This window comes from Adiantum capillus-veneris, chromosome 21 (assembly GCF_014529385.1).
Source record: "Adiantum capillus-veneris isolate H3 chromosome 21, ASM1452938v2, whole genome shotgun sequence".
NCBI lineage: Eukaryota > Viridiplantae > Streptophyta > Polypodiopsida > Polypodiales > Pteridaceae > Adiantum > Adiantum capillus-veneris.
The window spans coordinates 28,431,533-28,452,004 of NC_140951.1; the positions used below are offsets into that span (position 1 = coordinate 28,431,533).

General features: G+C 46.2%; 1 protein-coding gene across 1 annotated transcript in view; it reads left to right on the plus strand.

Moving 5' to 3' along the window:
• LOC147430697 (LOW PSII ACCUMULATION-like protein) overlaps positions 1-17,595 on the plus strand; it is a 46,355-nt gene extending 28,760 nt beyond the window's left edge. Inside the window, exons 2-4 of the mRNA XM_086493294.1 lie at positions 16,266-16,850; positions 16,924-16,974; positions 17,057-17,595. Of these exons, the coding sequence (XP_086349420.1) occupies positions 16,266-16,850; positions 16,924-16,974; positions 17,057-17,195 (775 nt within the window). The 3' untranslated portion in view covers positions 17,196-17,595. The remainder of the gene's footprint in view (positions 1-16,265; positions 16,851-16,923; positions 16,975-17,056) is intronic.
• Positions 17,596-20,472: the final 2,877 nt, after the last annotated feature.

Here is a 20,472-nt window from a genome sequence, read left to right on the forward strand (position 1 = left end):
ACCGCTCGAAATTTGAATACTATTGCAAGCATGTCAACACAAAGTATTGGGAAGGCTGTAACACAAACCCAATGGAAGCCCAGGCCCACATACGAACACCCATGCCCCACATGGCACGAAGAGCCATCTCTTTGATGCGCACAAGGTCACATATGCTCAAAATAGAAACAGAGGGTTGGCTGAAAATTGATGCTTCTAAACGGATATGCACATCATGTACAATGCAAGCTCCCGAAGATGAAGCACATGTGACATTGGAATGCCCAGAATACGCTCACATCCGGGCTAATTTTCAACCACTTCTAAGCGGTTGCTCTACCTTTGCGGACCTATTATCCAAGAGAGACCCCTCCCCTACAGCTCTCGGAACATACCTCACCCGCATACTTGAGCATCAAAAGACACTCATAGGAACACAAAAAGAGAATAACACACACCACACCATACACCCTCGTGAGGGGAGACTATGTATCACTTTGAGGTCCCATGGGTCATTTCTGGCCCCCCGCGGACGTTAATACCAAATCAAATCAAATCTCTCTCTCTCTCTCACCAAGGAAGAACTCACCAAAGCTTGGAAGACAAGCTCGAGGCCTCAAAGGAAGGGTGGGTGGAGGTGGTCAAGAAGAACCTTAAAAAAGAAGCCAAGGAGGACTCTCACAAAGAAGAGGCCCTCCTTGTACACACCACACTTGAAGAGGAGAAGATGAGGCATGCCCGCCGCCTAAATATACGAGTCACCGGCATGGAAGAAGGGAAAGACTCCACTCCCTAGAAAGATGGCAAAACCCATGTACCAAACTTGGGTACAAGATAGAAGACCCAACCCCCTTCACCAAAGCTTGGAGAGCTGGTAAAGACCCAACCAAAAAGAGGCCCCTCATCCTCCAATTTCCATCGGAAGAAGCCCGTACCCTCTTCATCTGCAAGAGGGTCATTCTATGAGGCCTCACAGGGGCTCCCATCTACCTTGATGATGACCTCACAAAGATGCAAGTAGAACACAGGAGAGCATGCATGCCTGGAGTACAACAAGCACGCAAAGAGGGGGAACGGGCCTCTTACCGAGACGGTCGAGTCATCATTGATGGCAAGGCCGTAGCATAGGGACTTGCGGCCTATGGGACACTATACGAGGAGATAACATGGCAGTTTGGAACTGCAATGGCTCTCTATGGACTCATCCAGGGAGACTAGAGGAGGTGATGCATGACTGAGACATTGTTCTACTCACAGAGACACATGCGAGTCCCTAGAGAGGCCTATCTCGAGTACAGGATTACCAATGGGAATCTCTACATAGGAAGTGCACACGACAAAACACTTCTAGAGGATTTAGCGGGGTAGCAATCCTCTATCGCCGCTCACTTCACAGCAGGATACAGATAGTAGCCCGCGACCCAAAGGCACGTTACATGTGGATACGTATTGAGCTATCGGAGGAGCACACTCTATACATTGCCATTTGCTACTTCGCGCCTAGCGGTTCTAGATTTGCACATACAGAAGGAGCAGGGGTAGAGGAGACCCATACACATGTAGGAGAGGAGGAGGATGATACACAATCACCATATACGTGTCTCAGGGAGGGGATCATGGAGTACTCCAGACTAGGGGAAGTCTTCCTTATGGGGGATATCAAGTTATCAACGCCATGACACAAAGTAGACAGTGTGACATCTACGACTTCAATGACCCAGAACTACTCTCCACCCTGGAGAACACAGAGGCAGAGAGGACCTCCGGAGATACCACCACGCCCACACCATATGGGAGACACATACTCCGTTTGGGATCACAACACCGTCTCGTTATCTATAACGGGATGGCGCAATGGCCATCATCTGGAGGCTTGACTTGCATACCACCATCGGTATCTGGTGGAGGTAGTGCAGTGGATTACATCATCACCCTCATAGAGGCAACTCACCTGCTCACATCCTTCACCATCCCACCACTACCTATCGGGGCTGATCACGCATACCTTGCTCTCTCTTTCACTGGCTCACCCATTCACACACACCACCCACACCCACGCCACACACTACCATACATTTCACACATGAGCTTGCCAGAGTCTATTCATCACATGTGTATGAGGGGATCTATGCTCTCGATCCAGATACACCACTCTCTACACTCACTACCCAGCTCTCCGTAGTTCTTCACACTTCAGCCCTCAATTGCTTCCCACACACCACTCACAGTGGCCGACCCCCACCCTCTGGGACGATGCCCCAGAACAGATGGTATGACAGGGAGTGCAGAGACCTCTACAGACAGCTGCGGGCTCAACGAGCCTTGGAGATCCCCGAGAGCGAGGTCAGGAGACAGATGAAGGCCATTACACGCCATAAAAGGCGGGCCTTCGAGGAGCAGCAGGAGCTTGAGCTATACCACCTCCTCATGAGTACAGACCGCGCCACAACATGGAGGATTCTCAGAGAGCCACGTCCTACTACCCCACTAGAGGACCCTCAAACCTGGCATGACTATGCCGAGTGCCTATACCAGATACCTGGGCAGCCACTGATCCCAAAGCCATCCGACCCTCGACCTACCACTTCGACTTTCTTTACATCTACTATGGTGGAGAGGGCCATTCGGCGCCTACAACACGGCCGCTCAGCAGATCATACTGGCCTACAGAGCGAGCACTTGCTCTATGCGGCAGACACTCTCTCCCCCCTGACAGCACGTCTCTTCAACCGTGCATCGGTTGAGGGACTACCAGAGGAGTGGACTATGCACACCATTGTGCCTATCCACAAATCTGGCGACACCCTGGATCCAGGGAACTACAGGACTATCATGATTGGTCACACACTGGCCAAACTATACGGGGCAGTCCTTGAGGCAGAGCTTAGCACACATGCAGAGGCATCAGGAATACGAGCACCAGGACATGCAGGTTTCAGACGCACTTTCTCGACTATCGATCACATTTTCGTGCTGTTAGATAGACGGAGCGAAGGCGTGGAAGAGGAGACTCTACTGCTGCTTTGTGGACTTCCGCAAGGCATTTGACACCATCCCCAGAGATAGACTCTTTCAACGCCTTCAGGAGCTACAGATACCCTCTGACATGATATGGGCCATTCATTCTTTATATGCACAGGTCACAGGTAGAGTGCGATGCCCTGGTGGGCTATCGGATCCCATTGCTAGCTCCATCGATGTGAAGCAAGGATGCCCTCTCTCCCTGACTCTATTTGGTCTCTACATCGATGAGATTTCAGATTACATCCTATGAGCAGGCGGGTGGGCTCAGACTTGGCAGGTATACCACTCCACATTATGCTCTATGCTGATGATATCATCCTTGTTTCTGGGACGTAGGAGGGATTAGAGAGCCACCTACGATACGAGACTTAGATGATTTCTGCACACACAGAAGGCTCACAGTGAACCTTGGCAAGACCAAGGTCATGATCTTCCATACCTCGAGTACAGTTCGTAGTAGAGTAGTACTTACAGCAGCAGGCAGACAGGTCGAGATGGTTGGCTCATATGTTTACTTGGGGGTGACTTTTACTGGCACCACTGGCGGATTTTCCATGGCCCAGGCAGCTCGAGACCGGATTACACGGGGATATCCAGCGTTGGCCACCCTGGAGCGCAGATGCCATCAAGCCCACTTCCAGGAGCCCGGCACCAAAGGGTGGCTCTTTGACACTCTAGTCACACCTGCCATGATGTATGCCGCGATAGTATGGGCACCAGGACTCTCAACACCTCTATGGACATAGATAGAGCACCCACAGATCATTATGATCTCTCGTTTGCTCCATAGCAAACCCTCAGTACCACATGACATCATTAGAGCAGAGCTAGCCACACCACCGATGCTAGTAGAGGCCCTTTTTCAGACAACCTGTTTCATTCAGCGCATGGGAGAGCTCCCACCAGACAGACTCACCCATAGAGCTTTTGAGGCATCAATACAGTTGCATCAGGAGGGTGACACGAGAGCATGGTACTCACAGGTTATAGAGTGGTTTACATCCCATGGTTTGGACATCACACACCTGCCTCCTTTTCAGTATAATCCTGACTCTCCTCATATACGCCTCTCACACACTGAGAGGAATTGTGTTCTCAGATAGGACCTCTAGCAGCTCTACATTAGGGAGACATGGATCACACCCAGAGAGCCTCTCCCCACGAAGAGGCAGTACTATAGAGATCACTTCCTGACTATCCTAGCAGATGGGCTCATCCAGAGACCGAGATACATGGATATCTACATGCCACATAGAGCATGGGTCGCAATCGGACAGCTCAGAGTATCGTCACACCAGTTAGAGATTGAGGCAGGACGAGCTACACATGTCCCCAGAGCAGAGAGGATATGTAGACTTTGCACAACAGAGATTGAGAGCGAGGAGCACTATGTTTGCAGATGTTGAGCACATGAGCAGATCAGAGACAGATACCCTGTTAGGGAATAAAGGCCTAAGTGCCTTGTACTTATTAACTTATAAGTTAAAAGACTTATAAGTGAGGGGGCCCAAGTGTGAATGGCCCCCTAGTCACTTACTCATATACTCAAAGGTCAAGCCCAAATTGGGACTAGCGTGACTTTCCCAGATTTCTACGAGCTCTCTCTCTCTCACGTTTTCTCTGCGTGTGCTCTTTCTGCGCCAATCTCCTCTTCTCCTTCACTCCCATTGCATAGAATAGCGAGTGGGCTCTCTCTCCTGCTCCCCCACACATGGTATCAGAGCTTTAGGGTTTCCAAGAGAGCCATCTTCGCAACACAGATCAGAATTCTGTTTTTGCTCGCTGCGGGAAGGATATTCAACCGTTTTCGATCAACTCTGTCGCGAAGGGATCCTCTCACCGTGTAGAATCGACCTCCGGTGACAGTTTCCCCAAAATTAGGGTTTCAAAAACTGGCGAACAGCAACCTATTTCTGCTGAAATTGACCAATTTCGGGGTCAATTTGATGCAATTTCATTAGGGCAAGTCTCACAGGTCAATCTTACAGGTGTTTCCACCAACGAGGTTCTGAAAATTCAGCAAAACAGGTGTTTACAGGTCTGATTTTTGCCCTAAAACAGGGAATTTCAGCAAGCAAATGATGTATACACCTTGTGGAAACCTTTGGTAAGGGTTTGGCAGTGAATGTATGCCGTTTTGGGGTGATTTCGCATGAAATTTGCTCGCTGTTTTTCTGTAACAACAAGCTGTTTTTTGCCCGATTGCGCACATTTGGGCGTGTTTAGGTCGGCAAAACAGGGTTTCAGTGTTTGCAATCACTCAGAATGACTTCTAGCAGTGAAAGTGGCAATTTGTTGCACATTCGCAAGCTTGAAGGTGCCCATAACTTTGCTATATGGAAGAAGCAATGTTATAATGTGATGTTGCAGAAGAAACAGGCGAAACCTATTAAGTTACAGGGTGTGAAACCGGTTGATATGGAGGTTGAAGAATGGGAAGAAGTGGACGAGTTGGCTCGCTCCACGATCATGCTTTCGGTGTCTGACAATTTACTCTTCAATGTAGAGAATGAGCAGACAGCATGGGGCATGTGGAAGCGTTTAGACGAGTTGTATGCACAGCAGAGTGCTGCCAATAAAGTGTATTGGCTTAAGAAGCTTATGGATCTCCGCATGAAGGAGGGCACGCACATGTCAGTGCACCTCAATGAATTCAATTCTATTTTCAGCCAACTGACAGAGCTGAAATTCACGATTGATGAGGAGTTCAAAGCTACTTTTCTGCTATGCACATTGCCCGAGAGTTGGGATGTATTCCGGACAGCTCTTAGTAACTCAAGTGCTTCACTTAAGTATGCAGATGTAGAGAGTTCTCTCTTGATGGAAGAGATGAACAGGAAGAACACCACAGGTGGGTCTTCTAATGCATTGCACTTGAGAGGCAGGTCTCAACAGAGGGAGAAATCTGACAGTAAGGACAGGGCACGCAGCAAATCTCGTAGGAAAGATGTTGTGTGTCATCATTGTGGAAAGAAAGGGCATTATAAACGGGAATGCTATGAGTGGAAGAAAGAGAAGAACAAGGGTGCTGAAACTGATGCAAAGGACAAGGGAAATGCCAAGAAGAGCACTGTGATGATTGAGGAAATCAATGTTGCTAGTAGTTGTGACAGTGACAGCAGCACTGATGTACTCAATGCCTCTTCTGTGGATGCACATACCCTTGCTATGGGTTCTGATGTGGACATGCATACTTGGATTCTTGATTCAGGTGCCTCCTTTCATGTAACACCTCATAGGGATTGGTTTACACAGTACTCAGGTGAGGTGCAGGGCACTGTTTATTTGGGAGACAACTATGCATGTGACATTGCAGGTATTGGCAGTGTCCAGTTTTCCTTTGCTGATGGTATGACTTTTATTTTGCACAAAGTGCGCCATGTGCCACAACTCAAGAAGAGTTTGATTAGTACAGGGCAGCTAGATGATGCAGGCTATCACACCACTTTTGGTGATAGCAAGTGGAAAATTTGTAAAGGGGCCCGGATTGTAGCCAAGGGTTGTAAATCGGACACTTTGTATCCTTTGCATGTATCTAGTGTGCGTGACCATGTTGTCGCCGTAACCGAGCAGCCAAGTGTTTCTTTGTGGCATGGCCGGTTGGGACACATGAGTAAAAGAGGAATGGAAACTCTGTCTCGTTGTGGTTATTTGCCGCGTTTGAGGTATGCTGATTTTTCTCATTGTGAGCACTGTATTTATGGTAAGCACAGTCAAACACCGCACAAAAGGTCTCTTTCTTTGAAGTCTGACAGGTTAGACTTAGTGCATTCCGATGTATGTGAAATGCCACAGTTGTCCTTAGGGGGAAAGAAATATTTTGTCTCGTTTATCGATGATGCTACACGTAAGGTGTGGGTGTATCCAATACGTGCTAAAAGCGATGTTTTGGATACTTTCAAGAAGTTTCTTGCGTTTGTTGAGAATCAAACTGACAAGAAGCTTAGGTCTTTGCGCTCAGACAATGGGGGGGAGTATGTATCAAAAGCATTTATTGACTTTTGTGCTACTAAAGGTATTAAAAGAGAGCTCACGGCTCCTTTTAATCCCTCTCAGAATGGAGTTGCAGAGAGGTTGAACCGGACTATCCAAGAGAAAGTTCGGAGTATGCTGTCACATGCTGCATTACCTCATGGTTTTTGGGCAGAAGCTGTGCAAACAGCTATTCACTTGATTAATCGCTCACCTAGCAAGGCTTTGGGTGGAAAGGTGCCTGAGGAGGTGTGGTCTGGCAAGCCACCCTCATATGCACATTTAAGAGTGTTTGGTTGTGAGGCCTATGTTCACATCCGGAGTGAACTGCGCACCAAACTAGAACCAAAGTCTCATAAATGCATTTTCCTAGGATATGGTGAGGATGGTGAAATGGGGTATAGATTATGGGATCCCGCATTACGGAAAATCATACGCAGCAATGATGTCATCTTCAATGAGAATTGCATGCACAAACAGCCCACAAAGGTCGAGGAAGTGCGCCGGGTTGTTTTTCGTGAAGATGTTACATATGGACAGCCAAGAAGGCCCAATGTTCAGCAGCCTTTACATGCTGAAAATGGTGCTGAAAATCAGCCATTAGCTGCTGAAAATCAGCCCCAACAAGTTGCCATTGATGCACCACAGGTAGAGGAACAGGTTGATGCTCCTAGACCGCCCGTTGTTGCGATGCAACCGGCTGAACAGCCTGCTGTTTTTGATGGTTTACAGGCTGAAAATCCACCTGTTATGGATCATTGGGTGCGTAGGTCTACTCGGGTGACAAGGCCCCCCGATAGATATGAACCGTCTTTGGACTATGTCATGCTTACTGATTGTGGTGAGCCGTCTTGCTATAAAGAGGCTATGCAACGGGAAGACAGTAAGAAATGGTTCAAAGCAATGGTTTCGGAAATGCAGTCTTTGGAGAAAAACCATACATGGGACTTGGTTGATTTGCCTAAAGGGCATAAGGCTCTGCCATGTAAATGGGTTTACAAGACCAAGGTCACATCTGATGCTTCTTCTAAGTACAAGGCACGTTTGGTTGCTAAAGGGTACAAACAAAAGCATGGTGTTGATTTTGATGAGATTTTTTCTCCTGTTGTAAAGCTTGCCACATTACGTCTTGTTTTAGGCCTGGTTGCTTCTGAAGATATGGAGTTAAAGCAAATGGATGTCAAAACAGCGTTTTTGCATGGCGATTTGCTTGAGATGATCTATATGATGCAGCCAGAAGGGTTTGTGTCAAAGGGGCAAGAGAAGAAAGTATGTAGACTCTTGAAGAGCTTGTATGGTTTGAAACAGTCTCCCCGTGCATGGTATCACAAGTTTGATACATTCATGAGGTCTCAAGGATACAAAAGAAGTAATTCTGATCACTGTTTGTATATCAAAACGGCAAGTGATGGATCTCGTCTATTGCTGATTTTGTATGTTGATGACATGCTTATTGCGGGTAAAAATGTCACGGAGTTGGATGCATTACAGCAAAGCTTAAAGAATCGCTTTGACATGAAGGATCTTGGTGATGCTAATCATATTTTGGGCATGCGTATCTCTCGAGATAGACCTAACAGGCGTCTGTATCTATCTCAACGAGATTATGTTAATAAGGTGCTACATCGTTTTTATATGGATGGGGGAAAGACACTTGGTACTCCGCTGCCTCCATATGTAAAACTGACTGCACATGACTGCCCAAACACAGATGATATGCGGGCTGAAATGGCCAAGATTCCTTATGCATCAGCCGTTGGCAGTTTGATGTATGCTATGGTTGCTACATGTCCGGACATTGCATTTGCGGTGGGAGTAGTAAGCAGGTACATGAGCAATCCTGGCAAAAAGCATTGGGAAGCAGTGAAGTGTATCTTGAGATACTTGAAAGGCACTAAAGACTTGTGCATTTGTTTTGGGAAGAGTGAGACATCTGTGCATGGCTTTACAGATGCAGATTTTGCTGGACATCCAGATTGCAGGAAGTCTACCTCTGGATATGTGTTTACATTCACAGGAGGTGCAGTTTCTTGGATTTCTAGACTGCAAAAATGTGTTGCTTTGTCTACCACTGAGGCTGAGTATGTGGCTGCCACTGAGGTATGCAAAGAAGCTTTGTGGCTCATGCGTTTGGTAGAAGAGCGTGGCATTAAGTCACCGGTTCCTGTGCTACACTATGATAGTCAGAGTGCTATTATGCTTGCAAGGAATCCTGTTTTTCATGCCAAGACAAAGCACATAGAGGTGAAGTATCATTTTATCAGGAGTGTGCTTGATGACAAGAGCATTACACTTGTCAAGGTGCACACAGATGACAATCCTGCAGATCTTTTGACCAAGAGTCTTCCAGCAGAGCGGTTTGCATATTGCCGACAGATGATGGGTGTTGGATGAGTAAGTGCATGCTCAGCTGATGTATCATAGTTAGCTGATTCTTTGATCTCCCAAGGTACATTGCCTTTAGGTGGAGGGTTGTTAGGGAATAAAGGCCTAAGTGCCTTGTACTTATTAACTTATAAGTTAAAAGACTTATAAGTGAGGGGGCCCAAGTGTGAATGGCCCCCTAGTCACTTACTCATATACTCAAAGGTCAAGCCCAAATTGGGACTAGCGTGACTTTCCCAGATTTCCCAGATTCCCAGCTCTCTCTCTCTCTCACGTTTTCTCTGCGTGTGCTCTTTCTGCGCCAATCTCCTCTTCTCCTTCACTCCCATTGCATAGAATAGCAAGTGGGCTCTCTCTCCTGCTCCCCCACATACCCGACCTTGTTTGCAGATCAGCCCACTCAACATCAGATTTTTGAGTCCAGAGACCAACGACAATTCGGCCGCTTTCTCCTCGAGATACAGCAGCACCGGGACTCCCTCCCCCAGGTAGCATCAGCTGGGAGAGATGAGCGCCAGACACAGCTCACAGACTTTTTTCAGAGGACCATAGCAGCTCCATCACCTCCGACCATCCAGAGAGGAGTGACTCTACAGCAGGCTGAGGAGGTCCGAGCTCGCAGACGCCCACGTACCCATGGACGCAGGGCGCCGCACCTACACCAGAGCAGGATCCAGGAGATCCAGGAGCACTACTATAGATCCTTGGGGGAGAGATGCCTCCTGGCTTTTGCAGATCCAACAGCCATCTTACGAGGACTGCTCACACCCTACCCGTCCATGCATCCTGTACTACACCCAGATTATGGTACTGGATGGAGCTAGAGATAGGATAGCATTTCATCTTATATTGTACATTCTACCCCAGCATATAGGATTACATCTTTTCCCCAATTTTGGAGCTCCATCCCCACCCTTGTATCACTTTCCTCCCCCAGTCATCATACAGGATAGTTACTTTTACTTTTGTACCTTTTATCCTTTACGGATACACAGAGGACACCCACCTCATGTCCTTGATTTGTCTCATAGGCCGACTTCGGCCTTTTATAGACGTTAAAAAATCTTTCTTTCCTTCTCTCTCTCTCTCTCAGTCTCATACACTTGCACGCACATTGTCCATTCACTTTGTTCGTGATCATAGCACTTTCCATTAAGAACGGAAGGCTCTCTCTTCCATAAGAACAAAAGGACCCTTGAGCACAGTTCGGAGCACTCATATTGAGCAAAGCGCAAACAATCATTCCGCTGCACCTAACAGAGAGGATGCACAGTCCAGCAGGCAGGAGAGAGGATGCGTTGTCACAACAAGAGAGAGAGAGAGAGAGAGAGAGAGAGAGAGAGAGAGAGAGAGAGAGAGAGAGAGAGAAATGAAATGACAGAGAGAGGAGATACGACACCAGAGACGTTGTAAAACCCTCCTCCGAAGGCCACGCTCTCGTTGGCGAGAGTGGTCTACTTATTGATTGCACAAAGTGGTACAATGACGATGCAATGGATTGATGCAACGTGGGACTATGCTGATGACGACGACGACCTTAGGCTGAAATCTGTGGTCTTCTATCTGCTGAATTTCAGGACTGTTTCGGTGGCTGAAAATCTCTGTTTTGGCTGCGTTTTTATGGCTGAAAATGGGGGATCTCTTGCAATGGATCTAGGCTGAATCTGCTACTGTGTCAAATGCTGAAAACGCTGTTGTTCTGCTACAAATTGGGCTGAAAACCAAAAACCCTGCTGCTTCTCTAGCGTTAGTAGAAAACGCTGCCTTGTCTGGTACTGCTTGCGATCATGGGAAAAATGCCAGGGCTGAGTATGCGATGCCAAGCAGGAAACGCTAGGCTTGATTGTGGATGGCGAGGATGCAAGGGTTGAAAAACGCCAAGTGCTGAAAATGCCCGGCAAGGAAGGAACTCCAAAACGCTGGGGATATTGCTGGGGTTCTGCTGAGAAGGTTCCTGTTGAGCATTTGCTCCTGCTGCCTCTTTTGCCATTTAGTGCTAACTTTGGTTTGCTTATATATTTTCTTACCCAAATTGCCCTACCTACTTTTGTTGGAAAGTCACTTAAATAAATAAGTGAAAAATGTCAAAAATAGGAAAAATAGACTAAATGCACTGGAAAAATCCCCTAACTGATTCTAATGGATTCTGATGGGAATACTGATGATCATGCTGTGTGCAACCAGAGGATATGCATTTATGCTAAGTGACTGGGCATGCACGGTCTACGAATAGACTCACAAAAAGTACCAGATCACTTCTAATCTAGACTGACTTGACTGAATTGAACCCTGATCATGCTGTAGCTTGTCCATGGACACATAGGGTTGGATGTGTCACGTGACATCCTCTCTTTTTCAAAGTGAGGTACTGGTACCGAACTGTATGGCGTTGAGGGAGATCACCAATAGCATCTGGAATCCTGGAAGGGACTCTTCGCCGGCCCACTCTGATGTGTGGGTCGTGCGGTACTTGAACTTCATAAAGGTCTGCAAACCTTGCTTCTTTGGGCCGCACCGAAAGCGACACAAAGTCTTCTGTGGCTCCTTCAATGATTCAACTTCGTCGAGAATCCTGCTTCTTTCCTCTTCAAGAATCTCCATGGCTGAAAATTCCTGAAACCACTTCCAACACAAAAACATGAACATACCCATTCCATGTAAAGTGACTGGAAAAAATCTTGTCTTCTCTAAAGACTGTGTATGCAATGTAGATGAACATAGAGACGGAGTGACAAGCCGTTCATCAAACACATGCAAACAATGAGATCGAATCTTTCTCTTTGGATCTAGAGCAATCAACTGTGGCAATTCACAACGGAAATGCCCATGCTTGATGCTCATACTTCCAGGTGCTCTTTCTACAAATGTGTCATGCCAAGGGAGAAACATGGAATGTGACTTCCTTGAATGCATACTTTTCAGCTTTTCATGAAAAATCCGCATACATTTGTGCTCATTCATGAGTGAAATGTGCTCAACGTACAATATGTCATGCCTAGGAAAAGGGATCACATAAAGACGCTGACTAAAATACAGGAAACGATCACGAATGAAACACTTGAACAATGCGTGCGTATCAATCATGCGAACACATAATACTTCCTGTGAGGGTTCTTTGGACCAAGGCTCGAGAGCCAAGATCGGTTCTTCCTGAATGATCGAATCTTCCCGTGGGGGTTCTTTGGACCTCGACTCGAAAGCCAAGATCGGTTCTTCGTGATTGATCAAATCTACAACGAGGTTAGCTTCGCTAGAAAAAGCATTCACTAACACATCATCCTTGTGAACAATCACATCATCTTCATGCAACTCATTATGCTTGTGAGAAATCACATCTTGATCATGCAAATCATCATGCTCGTGAGAAATCACATCTTGATCATGCAAATCATCATGCTTATCATTGTCAATCAAATCATCATGCAAATCATTGTTATTCAAACCATCATGCTTCTCACAATCATGCAAATCGTGTGTGTCATGCTTTGGAGAAGAAGAGACTAAGAGAGTCTCCTTTCCCCAAATCTCTTGCATCTGTGCCTGAACTTGAGAATGGAGTTGCCAGAACTCTTTGTTTTGTCGGTCGCTCTGTTCTTGTATTGGTTTGGCTTCCTTCCTTGCTGCTTCTCGTTCTGCTTCTCTTTCTGCTCTTCTTTCTGCGTGTCTGCATTCCATTTCTGTTGTTCTTTCTGCGTGTCTACGTTCGATTTCTACTTTTCTTTCTTTGCATTCACGATCAAATTCTGCCATTCTTTCTGCATTTCTTTCTTCGCGTACTAACTTCCTTTCCATAAACATTTGGTTCAAAGCCTCCATAGGAGTTAGTGCAATCCTTGACGTAGATGGTGAAGGGGGAGGGTCGGAAAAACCTCCTGGTGGGGAAAATTCTTCTTCTCCTCTCTCATGCTGATCACCTCCAAGCGAAGTATCCATTCCGCTTCGAGTGATGACAATTCTGAAGTTGTGGGTTCTTGTGGGTTCTTGTGGTCTTGGGTTCTTAAGTTCACGAGGAACTTGGGTTCTTGGGGGTCTTGGTTCGTGAGGTTTTCGAGGTTTTCTTTCCCTTGCAAACCGCGTTTGAGAAGGATCTTCTCTTCACCTGAGTTCTACTCCTTTCTGCGGGCGCACCCCTTGGCGGCCTTGCGCTCAGACCAAGGTTGCTTTTCCCAACCTCACGTCGATTGGCCGGCCGCTAAGTGCATGGTCCGCTCTCAATGAGTGAAAAGAGACACAAGGGGAGGTTGGACAAGCCCTTCTTTCTTGGGATTCCTGTGACTCTTCAACAAAACACGATTAGGAATTGACACGCCCAAGCGAACTTGGGTTCGTGCGACCTCAACAAGCAAAAGAATTCTTGTGATTCTTGTGGTTCTTTCCTTGAGTGATACAGAACACTGCCAAAGCTCTGATACCAATGTTAGGTGCAACGGAATGATTGTTTGCGCTTTGCTCAAGATGAGTGCTCCGAACTGTGCTCAAGGTTCCTTTTGTTCTTATGGAAGGGAGAGCCTTCCGTTCTTAATGGAAAGTGCTATGATCACGAACAAAGTGAATGGACAATGTGCGTGCAAGTGTATGAGACTGAGAGATAGAGAGAGAAGAGAGGTACGACACTAGAGACGTTGTAAAACCCTCCTCCGAAGGCCACGCTCTCGTCGGCGAGAGTGGTCTACTTATTGATTGCACAAAGTGGTACAATGACGATGCAATGGATTGATGCAACCTGGGACTATGCTGATGACGACGACGGTGATGACGACGACGACCTTAGGCTGAAATCTGTGGTCTTCTATCTGCTGAATTTCGGGACTGTTTCGGTGGCTGAAAATCTCTGTTTTGGCTGCGTTTTTATGGCTGAAAATGGGGGATCTCTTGCAATGGATCTAGGCTGAATCTGCTACTGTGTCAAATGCTGAAAACGCTGTTGTTCTGCTACAAATTGGGCTGAAAACCAAAAACCCTGCTGCTTCTCTAGCGTTAATAGAAAACGCTGCCTTGTCTGGTACTGCTTGCGATCATGGGAAAAATGCTAGGGCTGAGTATGCGATGCCAAGCAGGAAACGCTAGGCTTGATTGTGGATGGCGAGGATGCAAGGGTTGAAAAACGCCAAGTGCTGAAAATGCCCGGCAAGGAAGGAACTCCAAAACGCTGGGGGTATTGCTGGGGTTCTGCTGAGAAGGTTCCTGTTGAGCATTTGCTCCTGCTGCCTCTTTTGCCATTTAGTGCTAACTTTGGTTTGCTTATATATTTTCTTACCCAAATTGCCCTGCCTACTTTTGTTGGAAAGTCACTTAAATAAATAAGTGAAAAATGTCAAAAATAGGGAAAATAGACTAAATGCACTGGAAAAATCCCCTAACTGATTCTAATGGATTCTGATGGGAATATTGATGATCATGCTGTGTGCAACCAGAGGATATGCATCTATGCTAAGTGACTGGGCATGCACGGTCTACGAATAGACTCACAAAAAGTGCCAGATCACTTCTAATCTAGACTGACTTGACTGAACTGAACCCTGATCATGCGGTAGCTTGTCCACGGACACATAGGGTTGGATGTGTCACGTGACACTCTCCCCCCCCCCTCAGCCCATAGGTGCATTACAGAGCGTGCAGTGAAATTTTTTTTCGGACCTGCAAATTTCAGACCTGCAGAAATACGGAGGAAAATAAAATTTCAGAGTCAGAATTTTCATGAGCAGACCTGTAGATACAAAATATACATTTTCAGGAATTTTCAGAATTTTCACGAGGAGGGAATTACAGAATAGCATTGACAGAAATTAGTAGAAAAGGAAAATCAGAAAATATATGATTGATATGAGGAAAACATATATATGCATTATGCGGGACATGGATGTATGCGTAGTGTGGATATAGTGGGTTGGCCTCTCTTGCAGAAGTGTAGACTTTGTTTTTGTTTTTGATGGAGGCCATGAGCGCTTCGCCAGTGTGTAAGCCCCATACGAAGGCAACCTTTGTGCTTACAAACAAGCGGATAACACAAATGGAAAGGGAGATGAAAGAATGGAAAGCAGATACGGAGGGATGGTGGAAAGAGAAGGCCAACCTTCTTCAAATGTTTCTCAACGAAGGCGCACAATGGAAAGAGGAGAAAGAGGACTTGCACGCAGAGCTACAAGCACTAAAGGCGGATTCACAAGCACTTAAAGAAGAGGTCTCAGCCCTCAAGCGAGAGCTTGCTCTATAAGCAGTGGACTAGAAGAAGGGGAATTCAAGCCCTCGGTGATAGAGGAAATCAAGGTCATCAAGGAGCAGGTACGGATGATCAAAGAGGAGGAGAAACAGAAGGTGGTAAAGACGTCTTCGTGGATGGATGTGATCACGAAGACGCTTTCCCTTTCTTGGAAACATCCATTTTTCGGCCTCCTCTACTTTCTTTTGTGTTGCGGAGATGACCGCAGCCCATGACTTCTTCTCCTCATCTTCCTTGATAACCCGTATTTCTTCTCTCATGGTATTCAATTCTTCCATCATGGATGGCTGAATTTGGCCTTCTTCAAGCCGCCCACTGTTTGCTTGTAGATTTCAGATGATGGAATCTTGGATGACCACTTTCTCCTCGAGCGAAGCGATCCTCCTACACATGCCATCTCTTTCTTTGGTCCATCTTTGAAGAAAAGTGCTCCTCTCCTTCCTCCACTCTTCCACTCTTCCACTTTGTTTCTCCATTCTTTCATTTCGTTCTCTATTGCCGACATCTTCTTCCCTGTCCACATGGAAAGAGGCTTTGTGGGCGGCCGGCGAGGGATGCGTTTTCTTACACGTGGGGGAAGCCGTTGGCACTTCTCCGATGCTTCCCATGAGAGAGAGAGAGAGAGAGAGAGAGAGAGAGAGAGAGAGAGAGAGAGAGAGAGGCTAATGTTGGAATGTTCTACCAGCGCTACAGCACGGATCAGGAGTGAAGTCATTGCGCCTTTTAGGGCACTGCGAATGTTTTTCTACTTGGCATTTGTAGGAAGTGGCAGCATTGGGGCATTGATTTCCCTTCCTCGGTTAATTGCTGCTATAGGGCATGCTCCGAATGCATCTCCTGTTACAGAAGTTTTGACAGGCCTCGGAATAGATTTGGTTGCTGTGGTAGTCTTTGCACTTTTGTATAGATCAGAAGTAAAAGCAAGAGACGTGCAAATAGCAAAAATATCCAGAGAGGAAACTCTGGCCTCACTAAAAGTAGAGCTAAGAAACAAAAGAGTGGTCGGATTAGGACAGTTGAGAGGCATTGCTCGGCTTGTCATAGTTGTGGGTCCTGCCTCGCACTTGGAAGAAGCTTGCAGAGCTAGTGAGCCTTACTTCCTCCAGCTGGTGGAAAGAGGAGTTGCGGTAATTTCATTTGCAACAGATGGCCAAGTGCCAAACCTGGAATATTCTGCTGACAACGAGTCCAAGGATGAGTCTGAAGGGGCTTCTGTTAAAGCAGAAAAGCTTTGGAGAGGCGTTCCCATTTACACAACAGAATGGACAAGGCAAGTAAGAAGGATAAGTGACTGCAAATCTTAGGTCCCGTGCTTTCTGACGCAAAGATTCACTTTCTGACAGATGGCTGATGGAGCAGAAGAAGCTTGCAAACGTACCAGCGGACTCCCCAGTGTAAGTTGATGAACCTTGGAATTCCATTCAAGCAAAGAAAGCTGCTTTTTAGCTGTTTTGTTCTGAAAGTATTAACATACAGGTATCTATCCCTTCGCTTGGATGGCCGAGTTAGAGGTTCCGGCACAGGACTTCCTCCTTGGGGTGCATTTGTAGCTCAACTCCCACCAATGAAGGGTATGTGGAGCGGTGTTTTGGATGGCATGGATGGCAGAATATAGGAATGTCTAGAGCATCATCTCAACCGCAATGTGCTTGCCACCATCGCAGCATGTCAATGGTTTAGCCAACAAAATGAAAATGCTTGGGAATGACAGCTAGTATCAGACAACATGCTTTTGTATACACTCTCAACGGCCTGGCACTTGTATACGAAGAGGAATTTTATTGGTAAGACATGGTCTGTCTCTACCAATGTGGAATGTGATTTTATAATTTGATTGTACAAAACCGGTGTCAGAGAAAGCTTAGGTTCTAGGGACCAAGGATGTTCAAACAACATACGTATCACATTTTGACTGGTTACATTAAAGAAGCTTGTGCCAAAGGTGTCCTCCTTGTATAGTTCATCATTAGCAAATGATGCGAAAAGGTAAAAATAATTTGCAATTCTGCTCAAAACCGTGCTTTTAAGTATGATGTGTTTACTGGTCGTCAAAATCACAAATCTTTGGGACTACTAAGGTTTGGACTTAGTGAAGTCCGGTTTGCGCAGCCTTCATGTTATGCAGAGTGTAGTAAGGATCTGTGTCAGTAGCAAAAAGAAAAACAAGCAGGGTTCTTTTATTGTACTAAGCAACCTGTGGATGCCCATGCCTCCGTCAGACTAGCACAAACAAAGGTCATTACTCTGAAAGCTGACATGAAAGTGAATGCCTGCTAAAGATGAGTCTCTCCTTCATAAAGGGTAGAGGGTTTATGACACAACTAGCATTACTATAGCTAGAGGCATGGACTGTTTTAAGCAATGTAAACTTTTTCATGAACCACTTTCTTCTTTCCGTGTGCTGACGCTCAGGAAGGAAACTGCCGAAGCCTCTGGGCCAAGAGACGCGTCTCCCTATTTACGATCTTGCCAACTTCTTGCACCAGTTACATTCTTGCCAATTTGAGACAACATTCTCGCAAGCAGAATTTAGCACAGAAAGAATGAGATCCATTGTACAGATGGAGAGCCTCCGACTAGCAGTTGCAAGGGAGTAGGCTGATGTGGCACACATAGGAGTGAGGCACATTGAGCTCAGGGATGTAGTGCATGTATCTACGCAGTCAATCATGTAGCACCCATCGACTGCCATCCTGTGCAGGTGCGCCCTGAACTATGGCCGGTGGTGGGTCCTCTCATCATGGCAGTTTCTGTGGCTGTCGTTTGGTGGGCTGGTTGTGGAATTCAGCCCCTGCCTCAGCCAGCTAGTCAGGTGTAAAATTCCTCCAGATCTTCCATTGTTTGTATCCTGCAAAGGGTCAATGGGAGAGCTTCTCGTCTTCTGGTTTGCTCCTTCATATCTGGCCTTCATATGGTCTCTCTCTCTCTCTCTCTCTCTCTCTCTCTCTCTCTCTCTGTGCAACTCTTTGCAAGGCTGTATTATTGAGTCCTAAATGGTCCATACGAATGCTTGAGTGAGCTTGTCTAAATTTGTCTTTAGCTACTAATTTGTGGTCGTCATTTGAAGATTGAACATGAGTATACATCCTTTCGAAAGAAAATGGAGAGAGAGAGAGAGAGAGAGAGAGAGAGAGAGAAATGAAATGTTATATTAACGTCTTCAAAAGGCCAGAATGACCTATGAGACCAAACTGATACAAAAGTGGTGAATCTTTTACAATGTCTGGGTACCTTAGTACCAAAGTACTAAGTGTGAAAATAAATGTGAAAAACTAAATACAAAGTATTAAATAAACTTCTTAGGAGCATTCTGGGTGTTTGGTTAGAATGCTTCTAATCCTTTGTTGTAGTCTCCTCCGGTGGAGTGTGCTTCTGCATCTCGGTTGTGGTCGTCTCGATTTCCTAAGCTCAATCGCCTTGTCGATGAGGGTGCCTTTGGTATGAATGTGGGTACTCCTTTGTGCTGGCTGCTGGCCTCTTGCTTCTCCTTCCACTCCTGCTTCTCTCGGTCCGAAGAAATCTGTGATCTGCCTCTGAGGCTGTGGTGCTCTTTATCTTCTCATTAGATTATCCCCGTGCCGATGTAGTTCCAGTAGGTACAGGCCTAAGCATCTTTGATCTTGGTATTGCATGACTCTGTCTAGAGGTCCAAAGCCTTCTTTAAATAGGCAATGGAAACGCCCATGTATATCATAGTATATGGTGCAATGGCATATGTAGTGTAATTCTGTCTCCAGCTCCATTCCGCATAACTTGCAAATTTTGCTCTCAGGTGGGATTCCCCTAAATCTGCCAAATTCAATTTCCAGTTGGTGTGAGAATATACGAACCTGACCAATAGCACATCTCAAACCATGAGACAGGTGAATATCCATGTAGCTCGGGCGAATCACAAATCCATCTTCAGATAGCTGTAGGAAGTTTTCTTTGTAGTCGGTCATCTTCGTGCCCAATTCTTGTGTAGGGTCTACCCATGTCCTCTTAGTATCCAACTGTATAAGATCCTGACGGATGATTTTATTAATCTCCGTTCGTGTAATTGCCAGTGATGGAGCCGCAAGAGAGTATTGGAAGGGGGGTAATCTTTCCATACTGAACCCGTGTCTCTGAAACCACGAGGACAGTTGCGCATACCAGCATGATGTATCCCCTTTCATTGCTAATTGTCGAGAGGATTCGAGGGCCAGTCTAGTATATATCGGCAATTATTTGTATCCCACAAACCATGTATAAAGACACTGATCTGGTAAGAGCTTCAATTTCTATCGGAGGGGCAGCTAGTTCCGCTCGGGTAATCGCGTGTGGTATGGAGGCCTTGGCTCTAATCATTCGGGAAATCATAGATACCAAAGGTCTCTCCATTGACTTCCAATGACCCTGATCCACAGATGTTCCCCAAATCTAGACCCCATAAAGCATAGCCGAAGCCACCACAGTATCAAAGAGCAAAAGTTTTGTTCGTGGTTCCTGAAACTGCACTTGTGAACACATCCTCTCCAACCCTCCCAAGGCCGCAGAGGCTCTGGACAATCTAGCATCTGTTGCTTTCTTAAGAGCAAACTTCGGTCCTGCAAATACCACACCAAGGTATGTGTATGCATCTGTGTACTCTACTGTATCCTGGCCATATGCAAATGTAGGTGCCGATCTCCTAACCCACTGCGGTGTGGTGTTAAACACCATAACTTTGGTTTTACTTCTATCAATACAATATCATCTGCAAGTTGAGCACCTTTGTCACCCTCTCTATCAATGTAATCTGATACCTCATCTATGTACATACCAAATAAAGTAGGGGACAGTGGGCATCCCTGCTTTACTCCAACGGTGGAATGAACAATGTCGGAATCCCCTTCTGGAGTACGTACATAACCAGTTACTGACCCGTATAA